Source organism: Electrona antarctica, assembly GCF_951216825.1.
Source record: "Electrona antarctica genome assembly, chromosome: 13".
NCBI lineage: Eukaryota > Metazoa > Chordata > Actinopteri > Myctophiformes > Myctophidae > Electrona > Electrona antarctica.
The window spans coordinates 41,093,383-41,118,926 of record NC_136794.1 but is presented as its reverse complement, the minus strand read 5'-3'; the positions used below and the strand labels follow the sequence as shown (position 1 = coordinate 41,118,926).

Below are 25,544 nucleotides of genomic sequence, written 5' to 3'. Positions count from 1 at the left end.
ATTTAGCATCGCTGACCCAAAACGTAAGAATATTTTGTTCTCGTTGGATAAACATTTGTCCACAATATTGACAATTCCATGCTGTTCCATTTATGATGAATTCCTGTTCTGTTCTTTGGCTATATAGAAGTAGCCTCGGAAACCCAGACGTTTTTATTTCCAGGGAGAAAATATAGAAGTGTCTATTTGTACGTCTCTAAATGTTTTGATGAATTGAACAAGGTGGAAGAAAAGTGTAATGCTTTATTGGGCCACTCACAGTCTTTGTATTGAGTTGTGCTTGAATTGTACTGTAATTCTGCAAACTGTTAATAAATATTTCAATCAATCAATCAATCTGTATTGAACTTGCAGCATAGATAATAGGCTTAACAGGCATGTTGATCAAAATAACAAATCTTCTACATTCTCTAAATGTGTAAACTTCTTGTATTAATGCAGATGTTTAACAATAATTGAACTCTTGAGAGTGTAAAATGAAACCAAATGTACCCGGCCCGGGTCCATTTGGTTAGAAACTCTCCATCATTTAGCGGGACCAGCTGACACCCCCTCAAGGACCACTGGTGGTCCCCGGACCACTGGTTGAAAACCACTATTGGAGGCTGTCTCGAGCTGAAATAAATGGTCGTGGTGGATATAAAGGGCAAAGGCCCATAGCCTTAAGGACTTCTTAAGGAGAAGTGACAAGTCCGTAAGGACTTCTTAAGGAGAAGTCCTTAAGAGTAGATATATGTCTGTCTATGTTGCTCACATAAACAACATGGAGTCACCAAAAGAAATAGGAGGGCCACCTATGGGCCATGTGCTGAAATGGGCCACCTATGGGCCATGTGCTGAAATGGGCCACCTATGGGCCATGTGCTGAAATGTCCACAGATGTCAGGGTCAGGGAATAACAGTACGAATGTGCCTGTTGGTCCTCATTTCAAATTAATTACATAATATAAACAAACTTTCTGCGTCATGATGAGATATAAGCGCCGGAAGTGGTTAGTATTGTCTCTGTTGCTCATACAGTTGTTATATTTTATTTTTGTTTGGTTGTTTGTTTGTTTGTTTGTTTGTTTGTTTGTTTGTTTTGCTGGTCCGTGGTATGATAGCTTCCTGTTTAGAACAGGTGCCGTGCTGAGATTTGATTTGTCTCCCATGAAATCCTCGATGTCCTTACCTCCCTCCCAGGCCAGAACCACCCAGCCCAGGCACTGGCAGTCAGGCACGAGACCTAAACTAAACCCCAGGCAAGTGTGACCACTCTATGAGTAAGGGTTCAGCTATAGGACGGCCTCCTCTCCAGGCAAGTGGCGTGAAAGCCCAAGACAAATTTCCCTTGTGGACAATAAAGTTTACCTTGACCTTGGCCCAAGAGGTCAAGGTGGAACCCCCATGCGGTCAAGGTCAAGGTAAACTTTATTATCCACAAGGGAAATTTGTCTTGGGCTTTCACCCCAGCTACAGCCACACATAAAACATCAATGACAAACAAAAATTCATTACAGAATTGCACACATGATGTGGATAATCTAGCCTCACACAGTTACTGCTGTTTCAGAGCCTTCAAATAATTTCCAACAGCTTGCGCCCCTCAAAACAGGTGCAGGGTAAAAAAAGAATCATGTCACAGAGTCACAGAGTCATGTCACAGGAATTATTTGATTCCTGTGAGTGACAGTTAGTTCCATTATATGAGGGGGTCACAGTCATACGTACGGTATGAACCCCATTGTGCAAGTCTCTGGGTGCGAGAGAAAGCACCATATATTTCATGTTGGCAGCAGGAAAAAAATGTTGAAAATACAATTAAAATCCCAAACTTCCCGATGGCCAGTCCGTGCTTGAACTAGCAGAAGTACAATACCAAGCTTACTACTCACCTGCAGACAGAGAAATCATTATATCATCTGCTCAACTTCGTTTATTTGATTCTGCACACCAGAACGTTTGCATTATGCATAAATGCTAGATCTTTCCACAGGAAAGTTGGCAGCTACGGTGAGGTAAGAAACCCTATAGGGCAGGGGTGGGTAACTGGCGGCCCGGGGGCCACATGTGGCCCCCACCTTCACTTAATGTGGCCTCAGGTTAATGTCAGAATACTGATATAATATTGGTTTCAGCTGTTACAATTCCACAACATGCAAACATGACCCGTTTTAATTACTTCAGTCTAAATTAGTAGCTCAATTGCTCAACACAAGTATAATTAAAGGCATTTGAAATTACATTAAAATGTTAATTTTCAGGATTCCAATTACACAAAAATAAAAATTCAAGATTTCAATTCGAATATAGCAAAAATAGCCGATCTACAAGCTCAAAACGCGTCGCAGTGCGACGCGTTTTGAGCTTGTAGATCGGCTATTTTTGCTACGACAGTAATATATGGCCCTAGGGAGTGAGTGTGGAAATATAGTGGCCCTCTCCATCGTCAAAGTTGCCCGCCCCTGCTATAGGGTTTTTTACGAGAACCTGACCGTTTTCATTACATGTAATTTGAATTCATCAAAAAACAGGAATTAAAAAAATTCCAAAAAGGTAGCACATCCAAAAATTAAGCAAGCGGTGGACAAAGTACTCACATTTCCATTTCATCAGAGCTCTGATGAAGGCTGCATAGCCGAAACGCGTAAGCGTTCCTTTTTGGTGTGTTCCAATAAAGAAATGGAAATGTGAGTACTTTGTCCACCGCTTGTTTAATTTTTGGATGTGCTACCTTTTTGGATTTTTTTTAATTCCTGTTTTTTGATGTATACTGGATTTGGGTCTGGCACTCCACTGAAAACCATTGCTGATGCGCAACCTCTTTTTCTCATTTATGTAATTTGAATTATTTTATTATTAAAAACAAACAAAAATTAGATTAAAAAAACATGATAAGTGATAAGTAAAAGAATATAGGACAACAGAAAAAATATGAAAGTGCTACTAGTCATGTAAAATAAAAAGTGAAAAGGAAAATGAAGAAGTTTAGAAAACCCATACGATAGGATGCCTATCATCTAGTTACCATTTGGTTATTGGGTCGTATAAAATCACTTTACATATACTGGTTCATTCACTATGTGCACGATATGATCCAAAACATCACATGGCTGCATGACGTTAAGATAAACCTACAATTGGTACTGTGTAATATATATTTTATGGATTCCTTGAAATATGTGGTGGCTCTTCTTACCTGGTGGATAGACTTACCCTGGCCTCTTCTCCCCTAGCCTACATTGTAACTAAGTATACAGTACCTCAAGCCCCTCTGGGATCAAGAAAGTATTTTCTCCGCTTAAATTTGACTAATCTCCCAAATGTCTTGAAGGTGCAACAGTTACAAACGGTTTCATCATTATTACCCACTTACAACACCCTTGATTAGACACAGGATACATGTATTACTGTGACAGTCAGAATCTGTATAGGTAATGGTATACCTGCACTTATGAATGTATAAATATTAAATAACTGTGTGTATGTATGTGTGTGGGGGGGATGTGAATGTGCATGTGTTTACATAATGCACATGCTCTGCTGTGCACAGTGTACGGTAGAACAGCCGTGCACATTAAATGCTGACTCACTTATTCAAGGTTTTCGGGCCAGCTGTGTGCCACATAAACAAGCGAATATAAGCACATTATTTTCGCTGTCGGCATAATCTGTCCCTTTGACAAATCTGCATCCACATCCGAAACGCACTCTTCACATTCTTCACTGTGCAATGTGTGCATGTTGTGAACTCATCAAACACTGCTCTTTAAAAAACAAAAGAAAACTCCTTCTTGTTCCAGTTTGAGCTACCTAACTCCTCTGGGGGAGGGGGGGGCAATGTGCGTGACCACAGACACGGTGCAATTCCTCCCGACCATGACCAGCAGATTTCCACTGGTTCAGTGGAGCGTCCCAGACAGAAGCGGGGAGATGGAGGCGACAGCCCACCAGCGTTGAGATGCTATGAAGTAAGTGTCTCTTCACCCAGCTCTTTTTCGAGCCCCCCCCTACACGAGTCTGATCGTGTCAAGGGAAGGGCTAAGCCTAAGCCCCTTTGACCTATTAAAGTGGTCAGGTCAATGATGAACATTTTACACCGCAAATGTCAGCACGCACAGTACAAACATTACAATGACCCTAAAACTGTGGCACGTCCGATATACTGTGCATAAGATATTCCATTTGATGGAGGCACCTTATACTTTATCATTATATTATATTATTTGGCTGCGGTCCTCCACCTGAAAAGACTTTATGCCAAGAAAAACCTCCATAAGAGAAGATTTGTGTGAAATTTGTGTGAAACGAGTCAAATTGTTTTTTAAATACATACATTTTCAACATTCGTGCCCAAGTAGACCAGTGCCCAACAGCCACTAATTTAGCTGGAGACCCCCTGGATTGGAACCCCCTCAAGGACACCTGGGGGGGGGTCCCCGCACCCACTTTGAGAAACCACTGCCTTACTGTGTTAAGAGTGCATACAGTTGGTTTTGGTGCAGTGGGTATGATGATGATGATGATGATGATGATGATGATGATGATGTTATGTCATGCTTGACCCTCTTCAGACATACCGTAACCGGAATTGTGTTGAAGGTTTTCAGAAGCGAAGCATCCTGGCATATTATGTTACTAATCAATAACCCTATATTATGTATTATATATTTAATTAATAACTGGATCGGCGCATTAGCCCCTACACCCTGAGCCGATTTATCCTGACTATTGACTATGTTCTGCACCCCATGAGACATCGGTGTTAAAAGGTGTTTTAGTGATGTCGCCTCACAGCTAGAAGGTCCTGGGTTCGAGTCCCGCTGTGGGTGCTGGGGGGCGTGTTCTCTCCTCCGCGTCATCAGTGCCCATATCCTGGGTGGGGTTGGCAAAAGGGCCTTTCAGTGTGGAGTTTGCATGTTCTCCCCGTGTCCCATAGTATAGGTACGGTACCCTCACAACAAACATGCAATGATACTGGACTCTATACTGTCGCCCCCTGGCCAGCCGGGGCGCCTGATGGAGGGGAAAGGAACTGTGTTACGTCCAACCGGGGAAACTCAGTCCGTTGCTCTCCCCAGGTTGCCAGAGGGAGTGTAGCGCCCAGGATTACATTAGATAATTGACACTGGGTGACACTGGGTTAGCATTTTTGTTTTTACCATAATGGGAAAATACAATTCATAAATAATATTACATTATAGCCCTCACAATGCAGCTCTTGTTGAATACAGGGTTTTACCTTCAAGTGAGTTTTGACATTGATAAACCTTGTCTTTTGCCAGACGTGAGTGCATGCCATAAATAACGATGATAAAACGATCAAATCTGATGATGTGCCGGTGTTTCCGTTAACAAATTCTCTCTCTCTCTCTCTCTCTCTCTAGCACACACACACACACACACACACACACACACACACACACACACACACACACACACAATATAAATAACGTAAATAAATAACATAAATAACGATGATAAAACGATCAAATCTGATGATGTGCCGGTGTTTCCGTTAACAAATTCTCTCTCTCTCTCTCTCTCTAACACACACACACACACACACACACACACACACACACACACACACACACACACACACAGACACATGCACACATACTGTACACACAGTCTCACACACACACACACCCACACTAATGCTCTCTGCTTCGCTCTATTTCTCTCGGTGCATGCATGCTGTCCACATTACTTTTCTGGTTCGCACTGGCAAAAGCAAGAGAGGGCCGGCCGTCCCACCCCCTTCCTCTCCATCCCGCTCTCTGTTATCAATGCTACATGCAAATTGAGTGACCGGTCTAGACAGACGCCACGCGTCGCTACCACAAAACTCTACACCAGACCCGACACACCAGACCCGACGTCAGCTTGGTGTGTCAGGCCCATGAGGCTGTGTCAAGTCCCCGCATGTTACAGATCTGCTGTTGTCATCCCTGGCGTGCACCCAAATATGTCTACTGTCATCAATGTGATGCATGATGAGAGTGGACACTTTCATTTTCAAAGATGATATTTTGGCATTTCTGATTTATTTCGTGCAATTTAGTGAAAAGAGAGACAGGGAAAGCAGGAGAGAGAGGGGAGATGACATGCAATAGCAGTGGTGTAAAGTAACTATGTACATTTACTCAAGTACTGTAGTACTTAATTTTAGGTATTTGTCTTTCCTGAGTATTTCCAATGTTCAATACTTTTACTTCTACTACACTAAGAGGCAAATGTTATACTTTTACTCCACTACAGTTATTTGAAAACGTTATAGTTAATAGTTACTTTGTAGATTCAGATTATTATTACAAAACATACAGTAACCACTTCGGCCATTTGAAAATAGCCGATCTACAAACTCACAATGTGTCACCATGCGAAGCACTGTGAGCTTGTAGATCTGCTATTTTCAAAAGATTTTAAATGCATTTTTTACATTTGCAAACTTGTGAAATGGGACCTTCTGCATAATGCACACGCTTCGAATGTTATCAACCGATACTCACCAGTAGATTACTTATCAAGACAATGCAATGGAGCCAGTAGTAGACTCTACTGGAGCCTGCGATTAGGAAACACGGAAGTGAAATTCCGCGCCGACACGAAAACATTGTGAAACTGACTTACGTGGCCGGTTAAGACTGATATGAGGTTAGGGGACTTACGTGGCTGGTTAACGGCCAAGCTACACCAGGCTTTTCTCGCACGGCCCGCGTTTAGGGTAAACGTGCGCGTTTTGTGCGAGAAAAGCCTGGTGTAGCTTGGCCGTAAGACTTGTATGAGGTTAGGGCACTTACATGGCCGGTTAAGACTGATATGAGGTTAGGTTAGGGCACTTACGTTGCCGGTTAAGACTGATATGAGGTTAGGGCACTTACGTGGCCGGTTAAGACTGATATGAGGTTAGGCGACTTACGTGGCTGGTTAAGACTGAGGTTACATTTAGGGTTATATGGTTAGAGTTGGGGTTAGATTTAGGGTTAGTGTTAGTAATAATAGACGCGACCAACGCCATGTCGGACATCTCCGTGTTTCCTAATTGCAGCCAGTAGGCTCCAGTAGAGCCTACTGGCTCCATTGCATCGTCTTGATAAGTAAACTACTGGTTGTTATCAATAGATTTTCATGTGAATCGAGCAGTAGTACGTTCTACTTTTGGTACATTTTGATACACACTACCTTTGTACTTTTACTCAAGTAAATTTGTAATCATAGGGCCATGCACTTGTAACGGAGTATTTCTACATTGCAGTATTGATACTTTTACTTAAAAACTTGAGTACTTCTCTCCCACCACTGCCAAACAAATGCCGGTGTATAATTAACAAGGCCCACCAGCCACCGGAGGCTCCGCTTCCTGCGTCAGCTTAAAAAGTTTTGCTGTGAGCGGAGCGGCAATAATGCAGCACTTAATTCAGACCTCCCGTGGAGAGTGTACTCGTCTTCTCAGTCACATCGTGGTACGACAACAACACAACCCATGCCCTTGGGACTTGAGAGGTGACGGCCGGAATGATTTGTTGTACGCACAGCGTCAAAGCTTATTTATTGCCCGTGACCTTCCTTTTGTGTCCTCCATGTATGTCACATGTACGTACCATACGCAAGACGCAGATGGTCAGGCACGTCCACACTATAGGCATCAAAGGGGGCTTGAGGCTGCATGAGCACCTGCCCTTTTACCCATCTGTAAAAAAAAAACTGCCCTCTCCAAGACCACGAATGTAGCTTTTACTATGGTGAAAGAAATGCAAATGCCACCCCTTTCCTTTCCACGCCATACCTGATGGCATGCAGCATTCAGGAGAATTGCCTTTTTCCAAACTCTCCTGAACTTGAACGCAGCATTTTGCACTGTGTATGAAATCCAGCAGCATCTTCAGTAGCTAATAAATAGCTGATTTACAAGAGATCTGCTATCTCTCAGGAGAGTTAGTGTCGAAGTGTCCTTGAGCAAGACACTGAACCCCTAATTGCTCCTGATGTGCTGGTTGGTGCCTTGCATGGTTTCCGTCGCCATCAGTATATGAATGTGTGTGTGAATGGGTGAATGTAATGCACAATCTATGTAAAGCGCCTTGGATAAAGGCGCTATATAAATGCACCATTTACCATTTATTTTCATTTATTTCTTTTGCCAAAATTGTCCTTTTGGGGCATTTCAGTCCCTAGCTGCCTCTCTCACAGTCTCTGCACGTCCCTGCAGATGGTGATGGTTGACTCCTCTCACCCCACATGAGAGAGAGAGAGAGAGAGAGAGAGACTCCTCTCACCCCACATGGCTCTCCCTCTCTCTCCAAATCCCCTCTTCTCTCCAGAAGGAGATTCCAGAGTTTTAAATGCGAGACAAATCTCGCCTCAGGAACAGCACTTGTCCCGAGGCTTGTACCATACGTGAACTCTGCAGTTCACTTCACTCATGGTTCCCAAACAGTGGGTCGGGACCCGTTTGTGAGTCGCGGACACATTTTTATGGGTCCCTTTATTCTTTGTTTGCCATCATTTTGTTTTTAATTATTATTTCTTTGTAGAAAAAAAGTCCTTTTGCGTCGGCGCAGGCAACCAGTGCGAATAATGAGAGAAAGGAGATCCTGCACACGGTCTTCACTTATCACTTATGTAACAGTAGTTTATTAAGCTACTGAGTTACAACGTTTCGGTCTCACAACCTTTATCAGGATACCTGATGAAGGTTGTGAGACTGAAACGTTGTAACTCAGTAGCTTGAGGTGATGTTCTTCCCCTCTTTTGCACTAGATATGGTGGTGTGTGGTATTTTAATGGTGTACGGGTCACTGTGTGCCTTTGTTGTCTATTGTATTGTATCTGTATCTGTATGCTGCAGGGCGGGTCCTTGGGGTCCAAGACAAATTTCTCCCTCGGGAGACAAAATATAGAAACCTTGAACTCAGTAGCTTAATAAACTACTGTTATATAAGTGTGCACAATTATTATTTCTTTAAAACATTTTCACCAGTTATTTTCCTCCAATCAGTTAAAGTCATTTGAACAACTCAGAAATGAGTTTAATCTGCCCAGAACTGATTTTTATAGATACCTCCAACTAAGACACTATTTACAAAGACATGATGACTGGGACAACATTCGAACCCCTTCGAGTCTGGCATCTCTTTTTATGGACATACTAAAGCATGGTTCATTCACCAAAGTAATTTCTATCTTATATCAAACTCTGCTAGAAATGGTTCCCAATAATTCTCTTTATATAAAAGCCAAGTGGGAGGCAGAAATACAACAAGAGATTTCACAAGAAGAATGGCTAGATGCCTGCACTGAAGTGCATAAAGTAACAAACTCTAACTCTTGGAGAGAATATCAATGGAAAATTGTAAGCAGATATTTTAAGACTCCATTATTGACTGGTAGAGCAGGCACTACTCCTACAACTGAGTGCTGGCGGGAATGTGGTGAACAGATCGGTAACCATACGCATATATTTTGGACGTGTCCTAAGTTACAGCAATTCTGGAATAATGTTTTTAATGACATTTAATGATTTAATGACACTCAGATACCACAAGATTTCAAGACCGCTATTCTAGGAGTGGTGCCGACTGGGTTTGAAGGTAGGAAAAAGGTGTACCTCCTCCAGATATTGTTAACAGCGGCCAAAAAGACTATCACAATAAATTGGCTAGGAAAACACCCTCCAACCCACAAACAATGGCTGAATAAAGTAAAAGAAATTAGAGACATGGAAGAAATTACTTATTTGGTGAGGCTACAAAATGAGCAATTTATTAAGAAATGGACGCCCTTCGCACGCATCGAGATTTAACATTACAAAGATGTATTTCTACAAAGAGATCATGAATGTTTAATGTGATATGATTGTACAATATGTGGGTAGATTGTGACAGTATTTATACAAATATGTATGGTACGTTCTGTAACTCGCATATACTATTTATCGTACTCTTTGATTGATGGACCCCCCCCCCCCTTCCCCTCTTTCCTCTTCTTTATTTTTATTTTATTTTTTATTTTTCATGTACATTTCTTCACTTTATTATTATTGTTAGTATTATTTATGATTATTATTATTTTCAAATGTGTTACTTTCAATGTTGCTGCTGTCTCCTTGGGGAGACAATTTTGTACTGAGAACTGAATGATGCTATATGATGCTTCATGTATAAAATGTATCGTCTACCCCGGCAATGACAATAAAAAGTTGGAAAAAAAAACATTTTCATGAATTCAAAACAAAATTCAAATATTTCTTTCATTTATTTCATGAAGAAATACAAGGAAAAATCTAAGAAATTCCATAATTTAGAAAACAAAACTCTAAGATGTAGTGAAAATAGTCGATCTACAGTACAAGATTTGCGCCACAATGTGAGCTTGTAGATCTGGTATTTTCATCACCATGCACTTTGGGCATGGTGATGAAATCAAATTGGGGCACGGGCAAAAAGGTTTGCGAACCACTGCTGTGGTTCACGTATATTATATATATATATATATATATATATATATATAAAATATGGTACAAGCAGTTTTAGCAGCAGAGCAATCATTCGCCAATGAGCACTTTAAAAAGTAGGTGCGGTAGGTAGCAACTAGTATTTTACATTAAGTAACCAAATTGAGCACTTTAGCACTATTTTAACAAATTCAATCCCATTTACTTCATTGACCAGTGTCCTCTATACCCTTTTCCCCTCTACACCAAATCCATTCGCTGAAAATAGCCGATCTACAAGCTCTCAACGTGACTCGTGCTGCTGGCTGATGTTCTTAGAAATGATGTATGATAAATGGTATTGCCTGTGTAATGTTCAGACAAAATAAATACAATCACGCCAGATTATAGATGCTAGAGTCTGTGTTGGGCTACATTTCAATACATCCTGTCCTCCACTGTACTTTGACAATGACGCAGGAGAGAGCCAGGACAATGGCAGGGTTGGGAATTATCCACCCGTCCACAGGCTGGTGAAATGGGCTGTGGCTTATGAGTTTGTGCGCTCAGTTTAGCTCCCATTAGCAATGAGTTTTTATCTCCCCCTTAGGTTTTTTGTGGCGATTAAAAATGCATTGCTAATGGGAGCTAAAGGCTGTATTCTGGTCTGACCTCGTATGACCTCTGTCCAGCAGTTTTTTTTTAGGTTTAGATGTGCAAGGTATAACCTTGAGAAGTGCCCTTTGGCACTTCTCAAGGTTATACCAGCTCTACCAGCTGCATTGGCTGAGAACCAGGCGACCATTTGAAGGTTCATTTGTATTTCAGGTTATGCAATGGATTTTGGTTGATGCAATGATAAACATGAATAGTTTAACTGTGTAATCCGCATGCAAGAAAATAATGACTAGTATGAATATCATGAGCTAGATTTGAACCCGCCTGCGTGTTGTTTTGTTATTTTTTGTTATCAGTAGTTTTTTTTATTCATGACAAAAACAGTACAAGTACAAGTACAAGCATTATGAATGAATAAAGACACACAAAACACAAAAACAGGATATATGTACAGTATACGTAGTAAAAGAAAAATGAGAAACACAAAAACAAACAAACAATAGACCCACCCACCCCTCCCTCCCTCCCTCCCTCCCAGGACCAACAATGTCAAAAAGCATACCTGTGCCAAATTCCTTCTTTTCGTGTCTTTGAAGCATGTGGTTAGATTACAGTTTCCTATTTCTTTACACATGTCTTTTGCATTATTGTTGAACGGGGGATCAAGGTAGAAGCGTTCACGTCACGATCCCTGTCAAGTAATACTTGTTAACACTTGCTATTACTTTCTACCAAACAATTTGAAGCCGAGCCGAAAGGCGAGCCAAATTCCTTACCACTGTGTAATAGGAGAAAAATAAAAAATAAAAATTCTTCTCTTTTGCTCCATGTGACCTTGCCGTTGACATCTGTAGATAGACAATATCTAAAAAGGTTAAAGCCCATTGGCGAAATGTTAGCATGTGAGGAGGTTTCCAACGCATAGCAACCATCTTCTTTGTGACCTTTATCTTTGACATTTGACCTTCAACCCCAAACATAATCATCCCTTCAGCGCAGCATATTGATCATTTTTCTTTTCAACCCAAAACCATTCCCACCAAGTTTCAAACACATTTCCGTTTTCAAGTTATTTTGCTTATATAATAGTCAGACCTGACCAATAAGACCTTAATCATCTCGCCTGCAGAAGCAGCCTACTGATAGCCTTTCGTTCTCAGGTTATCTTGCTAACAAACAAACCCAAACAAATGAACATATCCATACCACAAGGGGAACCCGAACCACGCGAGAATGGCACAACAAATGGAACTCTAACCCACATAGTTATGGAACTTGAACCCACAACATCAGGGGACTCTCCAACCCCACTAACAGAGGATTATGGAACTCAAACCCATATTGACATTGATTACCGTATACAGTAATTGAGAGCTCCTTCGAGGAATTATGGTATTAAGAAGTATCAGGACGCCATAGTGGCTCTTCCAGTTAGTGCCTGCACTGCATACTGTAGCACACATTGGCAAAGATTTGTTGTCGTGGGTTCATTGAATTCAACATCCGGTCATCATTCAACTCTGTCATGAGCAGCATTCAAGCCTATATGACACTGAATTACTTGAGTCCCTGAATTACTTGATTGGTGCCCATACCACAAAGGCAGAGATTTGCCCATATATCCTCTTTACCGTCTTTCTCCACTGTACTAAAGCAGAAATGCCTAAAAATATATACAGTATATATCTACCAGTAAGACGCCTGAGGGCGAGAAGCGTGCATCCGCCTGGGTGACGGCAGACTGCTGGCAAGGCATGGGAGGTCAGATCAACATATGAATGAATGAATTCTGTACTGGCCATATGGAGAGTGAACATATATGGAATGTCAGAACAGGTCAGCTTCATATTTGGAGCCATCTAAGGGTGGCAGCGGGGGCGGTGTCTTGAGTGTACAGGGTTTGATGATGTCTGGCCGTATGTGCATGGAGCATGTCTTGAGTGTACAGGGTTTGATGAGGTCAGATCAACATATGGAATTAATTCTACTATTGGCCATATATGGAGCATGTCACAATGCGTGACTGACTGACACGTGTGACTGACTGATTTTGGTTTTGCAGGTTTTCATAATTCATAGTAAACTATATCTATGAGATGTCAGCAACATCTCATCAGCCATCTTCCCCACTGACTGTAGCCAGGGAGCCAGTCACTCAAAATTTGAGAGGACCTGTGATGTCATTCGACATACTTTGTATTTGTGTTTTTGAGCAGGTTCAATGTTTGTTTTAAAAACGCCATTGACAATGAAGGGAAAATGTACGGCATCTTGTCCCTAACACAAACGTTAAATGCCATTAACAATAAAGATAATTTAACGTTTAATTTTAGTTCAATGTTTGTTTTAAAAACACCATTGACAATGAAGGGAAAATTTACGGCATCTTGTCCCTAACACAAACGTTAAATGCCATTAACAATAAAGATAATATAACGTTTAATTTTAGTTCAATGTTTGTTTTAAAAACACCATTGACAATGAAGGGAACATTTACGTCATCTTGTCCCTATAACACAAACATTAAATGCCATTAACAATAAAGATAATTTAATGTTTGTTTTGTCACCGTTTGTTTTACATCACCATTACATCAACATGAGTTGGACTTTAATATATTAGCGCCCCTCACTTCACACGGGTGTGATTTTTTTCTATTAATTTGGTCATTAAGGTCCACAGAATGAAAGGTCTGCTCTGCCGGGAACAACGCGAAAAAAAGTTATGGCCATTTTAGTATACCACACCATAGACAATTATTAGGTAAAAATGTCCAAATGTAAGTAGCATGTGACATGTCAAACTAGGGGGGTTTCATGATTCTGAATCCATTCCAAGCATTAGTTTTGCACGAAAAACACTCCTTGGCCTAAAAACGGCCATAGCCATCATCACAAATGTGATGAGGTCAGCGCATTTGGGCACATTTGGGCAAGTGGCTATGGCCCGAATTTAGGCCAAGGACTGTTTGTTGTGCAAAACTAATGCTTGGAATGGATTCAGAATCATGAAAACCCCCTAGTTTGACATGCTACTTAAAGTATGATGAAATTTGGAAGATTTTGCCTTATATAAAGTATCATGACACTTTATTCCTTGAGCTTTTTGGCCTGTGGCTCCCCAGCTACTGTCTCTGAATCTGAAAGAGACAGTGGGGGCTGTTAGCATGCCACTTGGACACATGCTGGGGTTTAATCAGCCATGGTTGGGTCGCCTTGAGGAGAGTGTCTGTTCGTTTGTGCATCAGGAGATGTTTAATTTACTAAGAAAGCAGCCTTGTAATTGTAAAATATTCACCCACCCATTAGTTCACTGTGACACTAGTTGTGTCTCGACTTGCCAGACGATCAGAGATCTCTGCCTACCGAGACGTCTGGGGCCTTCTAATTGCGGACGGTAGTTGCTAGGACAGAGGCAAGAACAGCCACGAAAACACCTGCTTTGAAAACCGATCACATCATCGCCCCAATGTGTATGCATGCCCGCCCTAAAGACTTGGATTGATTTCCTACACTTGGTTTTAGCAATGAAGGTTGGGAGACTGACCTCACTCTCTCCACTTAAGTGAAGCATTTTGTCTGTGTAAGATGTTAATCAAATGGCTTTTTCATCCTTTCCTCAGAGGTGTCCTTGAAGTGTGATGAGCAGTTGTGGAGAGTTGCCATGTCCAAAGTGTCCTCCACATGGCTTGTTGTGGAGACTGGAGAGTTGCCATGTCCAAAGTGTCCTCCACATGGCTTGTTGTGGAGACTGGAGAGTTGCCATGTCCAAAGTGTCCTCCACAAGAGTCCACATGGCTTGCCCACTCACGTGACCGCCACAGCCACCTCTCCACCGCCCTTTGTGTAAGCTAATTGTCCGACTACATCTCTTAACCCATTCAGGCCTGACGTCGAAATTTAAAAAAAAAAGTTTTCTAAATCATGACAATTTTCGGAAAGATTTGAGGCACATTTTAACGATTTTTCAAAAATAGCAGATCTACAAGTTCATAGCGCGCCACTCGGTGGCGCGCTATGAGCTTGTAGATCTGCTATTTTTCAATAGCTAAATTATAACAATGTTTAAAACACCAAAACGGGTTCCCGCCCCAAAATGGGTTAATGGTTAATGTGGTTAAACGCTAACGTGACATGGATGCGTTCCAGGTCTCAATGGATTAATCCTGTTTCTTGTTTCTCTTTTCTCTGGTTTCATCGCATCACGTCACTCTTCTAAGAAAACAAAAACAAAAGGAATCCATCAAGGAAATTGCGAGAGGATAATATTGCAATCCTCACACCGAGTCAGTCATGTCACGTTTTTTTTTTATCTGGTTTTATAATTGGATGTAAAATAATGCACTGTCTGCATGTGGAGATCGCCTTGAGCACCGAGCATATGTACAGTATCACGTAACACTGTCCCGTATTTAATTACATCCCAAGTATAGATGGCCGAGACTGAACTCCATCCGTGTGCGCTGCCAGATGTCTTGTTCGGATGACGATAATTGTGATATTCAACCCCCCCCCCCCACACACACACACGCACCCACCATTCCACCACCCTCACCCACCATCCATTGTGTTCTGTCTTAATGTGAGCGGGACGGTGCCCTATAACCACCCCTTTGACACGGCTTGATTCATGTGGGGGGATGAGGCAGTTACTGAATAGTTGATGAGCCAGGAGAAAAAGAAAAGAAAAGGGGAGGCAGACAGAGAGAGAGAGGGAGAGAGGGAGAGGGAGGGAGAGAGACGGAGAGAGCGAGACAGGGAGAGAAAGCACTCAGTGTGTGCGTGTATGATACATACAGAGAGAGTGTGTGTGTGTGTGTGTGTGTGTGGCAGAGAGAGAGAGGGAGAGGGAGGGACAGGGTGAGCGGAAAGTCTGGTATCCTCTCCGCTCCGCTCCGCTCCCCTCCACATAGCCTCAATAAGCACCTCTTGCTCACGGAACGCCGGTGATGGAAAATTACCGTGTTACCAAACGCTGAGGTCAGGACTGGCAGGCGGAGAAGAGCGAAGTCGGACTCCTGCTCCTCCCGGGGCAACAACAACAACACGAGCAGCTGAGCCAAGTGTTTGGAGGAGCATGGCCCGTGCTTTGGGCTGAGGCAGAGGGTACGCAGCGCAGGAGGAAGAAGAGGTGGAGGGAGGGAGGGGGGCGGCGGCGGCGTGATATTCTGGGGGGGATGGAGAAAGTTAGCCGGCCGGCTGGGGGCTTCACCAGGGCCACCTGTGGATGGAGGGCTCTCCTTCTTCCGCAGTTGAACCGGCAGTCCCTGTACGTCTACGGCAGCGAGGTTGCCGTGGAGAAGGAATGCGTCCGCCAGCTGAAGAACAAAGTTCTCGTCATTCACCCGTTCAGTCCCATGAGGTAGGGCTAATAAACTTGACTTGACAGATCTAGGCCATTGCAGAATATGCAAAAAGTTCTGCAGATTCAGCAAGTTTGGTGTAATCCTTTTTCCCTTCCAAAATTGGAGTTGTTTTGCTTGTCAGGCAGGTATGTAGAAGCAGTCTTTATTGTGAGGGTTAGTGTTCATCACCCGTGTGTTATTGTACGTATTTTGAAGTTGACTGTACGCAGGTGAAAGTAGAGCAGAGAGAATTAATTGCGACTGCAGTTACTTGAGAGCAGCATCTGAGCCCCAAATGTAGTAGTAACTAATAACATCAACATGTATCAAATCAACGACAAGTACACGCAGTGGTGGCATAACTTGGTGGCAGCTTCTGCAATGTGCAAACAGCGGAATGAATATCACAAATCAAATTAAAATGCAATAAGTCTCCTCAGAGTTAACTCATCAATTTGTATCTCAGAGAGTTCTTTGTCTCCCCTCTCTTTCAGGAGTTATTACATTATGTGCATGATGGCCATCACATTTCTGAACCTGATTGGGATTCCGATGGAGATTGCTTTTCTGGACGGAGATAATGGGCTTGGATGGGAGGGCTTTAACGTGTTCTCAGACACGCTGTTCCTAATAGACGTGGCCCTGAATTTCCGAATGGGAATCATACCAGAGGATGCTGAGGTGAAAACGGCTGCTATATTATAGGCTACTCTATTTTCAGCTACAATCAGGGGGATTATAATCCCTGTGCAGCCCATGCAAGCTCTCACTTCCTCTATATGTAATCTAAGCAATAGCTACATGCAGGACTAGATGAATAAATCCCCCACCGTTGCCTTTGGCAAAGTCAGCACCTGTCATTTCATAGAACATTTGCAATCAAGTTTTTAGATTATAGAATGTTTTTGTTTTCCTCCAGCTTTACTTGCTATAGGCTGTGTCTCTTATCCGACATACGTATAATGGCAACTGATCACAGCCCAGATGGGATGTTGGACCATGCTGTGCTGTGGTTTAACAGTGACCTTGAACATCTGCTTTGGTCAAATAAATCTGCTTTGATCCTGTCAAATGATACCCAAGGCAGAGTTCGAGTTTGAGAAGTAGAATTAAAATATTACATTTTGGCATCTGTTTAGAGAACAGATGTTCTGATTTCACGCCGACTCGATTTGTGCAAAAAATATTCTCGTAAAAAATGTAGTTGGAGTGTTAGGTTTGTGATTTGACAGGCTGTGTGCATTGACTCACATTGCTGTCCTGTGCCTTTTCACAGATGGCTATCCTGGATGTCAAACTGATCCGTGTGAACTACCTGAGGTCATGGTTCATACCGGATGTGATAGCAGCTTTCCCTATAGGATACATACTTTTAATTGCGGTAATAAGGAATGCTTTGTTGATGTAGTTCACTTGCTCAAACTCTAATGTACATGGTTTGTTTTAGCTGCATGATAGAATTACTGTATGTGCTTCATTGCCGCTGATTGATAGTTTAACCCATTTTGGGCGGGAACCCCTTTTGGTGTTAGCATTATGTTATGCTTTAGCTATTGAAAAATAGCAGATCTACAAGCTCATGGCGCGCTACGAGCTTGTAGGTCTGCTATTTTTGAAAAATCGAAGAACGACTGACATAGAAACATAGCTTTTTCAGAAAACTGTCAGGATGTAGAAGACATTTTTAGAATCTGGTCTCAGGTCAAAATGGGTTAAGAGGCTGTGCTGCTCCTTACAACCAACTTGGATTTGTCCAAAGGGTGGCGCTAGAGGAAAAGTCATGGGGTCCACAAAATATGTCTGTTTTATCCTGGAGGTGCCTGTTAGGCCCAAACCGCACCAATGATTTGCCATGCTACTCCTTGCAGCCAAACGGTTTGCGAGTAGTTGCAGGTAGTTGCATGAAAGAGTTGCATTGGTGTAACATGTCTTTAAAACTGTTTTGTTGCAAGGAGTTGCATTGGTGTGACATGTCCTTAAAACTGTTTTGTTGCAAGGAGTTGCATTGGTGGGACATGTCCATAAAACTGTTTTGTTGCAAGGAGTTGAATTGGTGGGACATGTCCATAAAACTGTTTTGTTGCAAGGAGTTGCATTGGTGTGACATGTCCTTAAAACTGTTTTGTTGCAAGGAGTTGCATTGGTGTGACATGTCCTTAAAACTGTTTTGTTGCAAGGAGTTGAATTGGTGTGACATGTCCTTAAAACTATTTTGTTGCAAGGAGTTGAATTGGTGTGACATGTCCATACAACTGTTTTGTTGCAAGGAGTTGAATTGGTGTGACATGTCCATGAAACTGTTTTGTTGCAAGGAGTTGCATTGGTGTGACATGTCCATGAAACTGTTTTGTTGCAAGGAGTTGCGTTGGTGTGACATGTCCATACAACTGTTTTGTTGCAAGGAGTTGCGTTGGTGCTGTTTTGGGCCTCACATTTGACTTGAGATACCATTGAGGTTTCCTGTGTTTATGTTATATTAATGACATTCAGGGAGGGAGGGATGGGAGGGAGGGAGGGAGGGAGGGAGAGAGGGATGGGAGGAAGAAAAGAACTGCAGAGTGACAGATGGGGAGGGAGGGAGAGAGAGAGATGAAAGAGAAAGATAGAAAAGTAGGGAAAGGTGGATATGGACATATATATAGACATATATATGTGTGTGTGTGTGTGTGTGTGTGTGTGTGTGTGTGTGTGTGTGTGTATATATATATATATATATATATATATATATATATATATACATACAGAGGCGGACTTACCATTGGGCCAGGGTGGGCTGCAGCCCCGGGGCGACTGGGGGGCCCCTCCAAAAAACATTTTTTTTAATTGTAAAGTATTGCAATCCAATTCAAGTGAGATTTATGTGTAGTTATTGTATATTTAGTATTATGGTTAAAACATTGAGAGCTTCTGCTCTGCTGTCGGCACTGCAGACAGTGACGCTGTGTTGTGGTGGGGTAGCTGTGGAAACTCCGGCCAATGTCGCTGTGCATGGCAGCCTGCCATACACAGCGATTACAGTCAGTCAGTCAGTCCCTCTCTCTCTCTCTCTCTCTCTCTCTCTCTCTCGGGGGGACGTGCGGCCGAAATGCACCACACAGCCCAGGGGGGCCCTGAAATGTTGTCTAGCCCGGGGGCCCTTGGGAACCCATTACGGTCCTGTATGTGTATATATATATATATATATATATATATATATACACGTGTACGTGTACGTGTGCGTGTGTGTGTGTGTGTGTGTGTGTGTGTGTGTGTGTATTCCTATTCCTTTGGCCTGAGGGTGGCACTAGACTAGAGGATGGGACATGGGGTCATTCAAATTATAGTTGCAATAGTGGTGCATTCAACATTGGATGCTTTAGCAGAGGATTTGGAGGATCCTATTCATTTTCAATGGATACCATCTGATGCGACTGTGTGGTGCATGATGCTCATAGCATGGCAAGGTTTTTGGTCATTGCGCCTGAAATTTACATAGAGTTCAACTTTAAATGCAAATGAGGTCTGTCCACCGTCGTGACACATCCAGCACATCCATCCATTTGATCAGACGATAAAGGTTGACAGTGCTGATGAAATATGAATGAAGATTACGTTTCTGCATTGCCTATTTCTCATCTGAAATGTTATCAGAAACATATTTCAACTCGTACTGTTTAGCTATAAGATTGCGTTGAGGCAAAACGGCAAAATCAAATAGCGTAGGTACATTTACTTAAGTACTGTATTTCCAATTTTCAATACTTTTACTTCTACTCCACTATATCTCAGATCCAAATATTGTACTTCTACTCCATTACATTTACTTTGTAGATCTTGATTATTATTATTATTATTATTTCAAAACACTAGCCTAGAATTAGCCACTTCATTTCGGCCATTTGAAAATATCCGATCTACAAGCTCACAATGTGTCGCAGTATCCAGTGTGAATGCACCGTCAGGTTTCACCTTCAGGGAGCAGGAAGGCACTCACCATGTTTAATGGCGAACTGAGCTTGGCAATTAGAGTTTGAGATCACTTGTGTGTGTGTGTGTGTGTGTGCAAGTGGAAAGTTTGGCCTGAGGGTGGTGCTAGAGTAAAGGCCATTGTTGGGTCACCGAAACTAGTAGGGGTCATGTCTGGGGACAGCTTAATTAAAAAGGTGCTCGACAAATGGCAACCCAGGCAGTCATTTTCAAGATATTTGTTTTTGGGGCGGAAAGGCTGTCTGACCAACACAGCCATCATTGTGACCATGCACGGTGGCACAGACAGTTGGTTAATTCAAGTACTGTTGCCTCACAGCAAGGTCCCGGACTCCCGGGTAGTGCAGAGAGGGTTTGCATGTTTGCATGAGTTGCATGTTCTCCCCATGTTTGCGTTGGGTTTTCTCGAGGCTCTCCCGTTTCCTTCTATACCAAAAGACATGCGTACTATGGGCTATATCTTGGCCATGCACCCCTTAACCCTTATCCCTAAACCTTTTAAAATAGTTCAAATTGCTGACCTACAAGCTCACAACGTGTAGATGTAGATCGGCTAGTTGAACTATTTTAAAATGATTTTCAAAATAGTAAAAAATGGCAAATTAGTTTAGGGATAAGGGATAAGGGTTGCGCAAGATGGAGCCCATATAGGTACTCCTGACAGTGCCCTTGACCAACCCTTTACCCTGTGTCCCTGACTGTGCAGCGCCCAGGGACCAACCTGCTCCCAGAGCACTTCACACTCGCAGCGGCTGCTCATCGCTCCTTAGGGTGGATCAAATGCAAATTGCAAAGGACTATAAAGTCAAATCAAATTACGGCTGATTTATAGTTGCGCTCCGGTGTCTCGCTACCGAACATCGCAGATATCTATAATTCGATTTGATTCGATTTTACTTTATTTAGCTTGTAGATCTGCTATTTACGATGTGAGACATGCACAATGCGCAACCAAGGTTAAATCAGGCTTCAGAGCCCTGCATATGGTAGCAGGTCTATGGATGGAACTAAACGTAAACACAATGTTTGTTGTTTATCGAATGTCGTAGGCCTATTTACCAAAAGACCACAGCGACTCCAAGACCAACAAAATGATGAGGATCCTCATGTTCGTCCGAATCCTCAGCCTCGTCAGACTGGTGCGCGTGTCCCGGCTGGTCAGGTTCTTCAACGAAGTGGAGAAAGTACGTACGTTTTAATCCTACCAAGCTCTCTACCAGATACTCCATCTGCCTAGTCGGGTCTAATGTCTAATGACTTTGTGAAATTGCAGTGAGTTCATGACACTGAGGTGATCATTAGCGACTAGGTCACTTAATTTGACAGCTTAATTTGACAGGGACAGCTTGTCTACTCTGTTGTGGTGTCGTACGACGTACGTGGTTAAGAGTTTCAAGGGTTCAAGGTTGTACTATATTGTTTCATCTTGTGTACAGGTACATAAGAATAAAACTTATTTTTGTTTGGCTTCCTTCAGACAATGCAGCAGCACAACATTCAAAACAGCAAAAAGAAAAACAGCAAGCACAGCAAACAAAGGGATAGAATAAAGAGTGCATGTGTGTTTGTGTGTGTGACTGTGTGTTAGGTTGCGCACAGGTGGTGAGAAACAACCATGCTGTTTTCGTGCTCAGACGCACCCACCCACCCATCCAGCCAGGCACCCACACACACAGCTCCGTAAGGGAGTGGTTGCACCACTCAAAAATAGTGTGCATGTTTTCCCTGTAGTAGCAAAGTCAGGTAAACCTTTTGTGAACAGCTTCACAGTGTTATGTTCCAAATATACAACACAACTTAGTTAGAAGGAGCAATTTGAGGCTATGTTCCATATCAACACATTTAGTTTAGAAGGTGCTCTCGTTGTGTCACCTTCACTACTAACGTATGAGTACAGAGGAGTTTTACCTGGAAAAAAGAAAGAAAATACACGTTATGCAACTAGCAGTGGCGTGCACAGACATTTAGAGGGGCAGGTGCTCAAGTTAAAAAAGGGCACCTTGTGCAGCGCGTGGAACCGGCCGGTTGCCTTAATCCATTTTGGGCGGGAACCCCTTTTGGTGTTAGCATTATGTTATGCTTTAGCTATTGAAAAATAGCAGATCTACAAGCTCATAGCGCGCCACCGAGTGGCGCGCTATGAGCTTGTAGGTCTGCTATTTTTGAAAAATCAAAAAAAAAAGAGAAAAAAAATGTTTGTTTTTTTTCGTTTTTTTTTCAAACGGGCGCATTGCCAAAAGGGCAGGGGGTGCTCAAGCACCCCCTAGTGTCTATCTGTGCACGCCACTGAAAATACGCGTTATGCAACTAGGGATAATTGATGGTTGTGGCCACGGTCATTATCGAGAAATAAAATCCCGACAAGGTGATTGGGTACAGACGCCGGTGCATTAGCGGAGGTGCCTAATCATCCTGAAGGGATTTAATTTCTCGATAATGACAGCGGACCCATCAATTACCCCGCTTATTACACGGCTACTTAATAAATTCATTAATTAATTGACCCAAAAGTATCAACAAAACGAAGTGCTGTGCTGGCCCTACGCCCAGCGCAGCACACATGTCGCCTCGGAAAACAAGGAAGTGAGTGTTGATCAAATAGAATCAACTTTCGGCTACTGCTACTATCAATTTCTCGCTTAGGAAGTTTTCAATAACATTCTTCAGAGCAACATTTAGTTGTAAATGATATTGTGTGTTTGTTTACATGACTATATGTTGGATACAGCATAAAAGCCAAGCAGCGCAGCCAGGTGCTCTGAGCCTTTGATTAGACAGCGGTCTGTTATAGAGTTGATCGGTCATTATCCTGAAATAACATAACAGCGTTTGACCAATCAGAATCAAGCATTCAACCAAGCCGTGTAATATAGGTAGAATAATCTGATTAGAATAATCAAATTTAAGTTTACATTAAAGGCACAGTATGCATGTAACCAGCTCAGTGGCCTTGTGGTTAGAGTGTCCGCCCTGAGACTGGGACGTCGGGGTTCAATCCCCGGCCGGGTCATACCAAAGACTCTGAAAATGGGACCCAATGCCTCCGTGCTTGGCACTCAGCATCAAGGGTTGGATTGGGGATAAATCCCTGCGACATACTAGCGTCATGTCCAGGGGGTGTACTTGTACATCAAGCTGCCTCACACAGTCACGCTACAGAAACAGGATATAAGCTCCTGCCCTATGGGCCTCATGGCTCGGCAAGGCTACTTTTGCATGTAACTTTGCACTGTGTTTACATAACAAAACTATATAGCCTATCTTTTCTTTTTTTAAAACAAATCATTTCCCTCAATAGGGCATAGCATTGGTCCTGGTGAATTATGACCATAAAACATTTGATTGTGAAAAATAAACATGAAACACACTTTTGTTTTGTGGTTTTATTTTTTTTTATCAAAGAATCAAAGGTTTTATGGTCATGATTCACCAGGACCATGTATGGCTTGATTCTAGGCTTCAAATAATTGATATCAATATGTTTGGAAATTTCTATGAAAAATGCCTTCGTTTTTTTGTTGAGTGAAACCACAAAATGGCCACGACTGCTACTGTATGCCCCAAAACAATGTGTTTCTGCTGGTAAACACCATCACCACACTACTCTGGTAGCTGATAAGGGCTGGCGTATCATGTAAAGAAGAGTAAACATAGGGAAAAGTTACATACAGGGCCTTTAAACCAGTGGTTTTCAACCCCATTATTTATTCAGCATTTGAGCCACGGACCACTGAGTACCACAGACGAAAAACAGTCTAAGTCCAAATTTCATTCTGACCCCTCCACGAAAAGGCCTCGTTGTCCTGAACCCTTATCTATCATTTATACATTATGGATCAATAGTGTGGACTTAGACTGTTTTTCGGCATTCATTAGCCTAGTCTCAGACCACATTTGTGATACCGTTAGGAGAGATAACAGGCAAACATTGATCAAAATAATTATTCTACATTTTCTAATTATGATGTAGACTTGTAAATTAAAGGAGAATTCCATGCTAGAAGGCTTTCTTACCTTTATTTGTAGTTGTTACGTCCCCACCAAAGAGTTCCAGGTGTTATTTTGTGCAAAAGCGCATTATTGGCTATTTCCCCTACCATAAGCCAATGAATTGCATTGAATTGAATGGGGCATTGGGGTGTTGTGCTAATTTGCTTATTTCCATCGCTCAAAAATCTTTTTTTTAATATATATATCCTCTCTTCATAATGTAAATAGTATCCCAAGCGGCACACTTATTTCGATGAATTAGCACAAATACCCAACCCCCATTGATGACTTATAGTAGGGGAAACAGCCAATAATGCACTTTTGCACAAAATAACACCTGGACCTCTTTGGTGGGGACGTTTTTTTATGAATTGAACAAGGTGGACCCTCTTGTAAACAAGTGTAATGCTTAATTGGGTAGTCCACTCACAGTTAACAGTCTTTGTATTGAGTTTGTGCTTGAAATGTACTGTAATTCTGCAAACTGCTGTTGTCAATCAATCAATCAAACGTAACAACTACAAATAAAGGTAAGAAAGCCTTCTAGCATGGAATTCTCCTTTAAGTAAATCAGATGTTTAACAATAATTGAACTCTTGAGAGCGTAAAATACGGGTCCATTTGGTTTCATTTTACGCTCTCAAGAGTTAAAGATCTATAAGGGTCTATTTGGTTACCAACTCTCCATTATTTATGGCACCACCTGAAACCCCCTCAAGGACCACTGGTGGTCCCCGGACCACTGGTTGAAAACCCCTGCTTTAAACAATCAACGTTACTGTCACATCGGGCTTCACAGGTGCAAGGAAGCACAGGTTACATCATTCTTTCGTAGAAGCTCCCATCGTTTGTAGTTTTCAGGGAAAGGCAAGAAGAGTACACTATAGAGAGACAGGAAGGAAGAAATAACAAGGAAAACAAAAACAGGTCGGATGTTTCAAAATGTTGGGTTCCTGACATGAGCGGGAGTGAAAATAACATTTACAAGCAGGTCAGAGATGAGGTGAAAATAGCAGCAGGCGCAGATGTGCGTACAAACTGTACACATAGCCTGGCATGGGCAGACTTTTATAGCTCTGGCAGCTTTGTTTGGTTTCCACTCCTTACCAGGCGGGTGGATGCCCACAAGATGCAGCCATGGAACACTAACAGATGTAGAACATTATGGGCATTTGTGTAAATATAGTCTCGCGTGCAGGTGAGACATCT

General features: G+C 42.3%; 1 protein-coding gene across 1 annotated transcript in view; it reads left to right on the top strand.

Moving 5' to 3' along the window:
- Window positions 1-14,748: 14,748 nt before the first annotated feature.
- Window positions 14,749-25,544, top strand: part of hcn5 (hyperpolarization activated cyclic nucleotide-gated potassium channel 5) — a gene marked incomplete at its 5' end in the record, with an annotated part of 29,884 nt that continues 19,088 nt past the window's right edge. Inside the window, 5 exons of the mRNA XM_079517804.1 lie at window positions 14,749-14,880; window positions 16,020-16,396; window positions 16,874-17,060; window positions 17,656-17,760; window positions 21,395-21,529. Of these exons, the coding sequence (XP_079373930.1) occupies window positions 14,749-14,880; window positions 16,020-16,396; window positions 16,874-17,060; window positions 17,656-17,760; window positions 21,395-21,529 (936 nt within the window). The remainder of the gene's footprint in view (window positions 14,881-16,019; window positions 16,397-16,873; window positions 17,061-17,655; window positions 17,761-21,394; window positions 21,530-25,544) is intronic.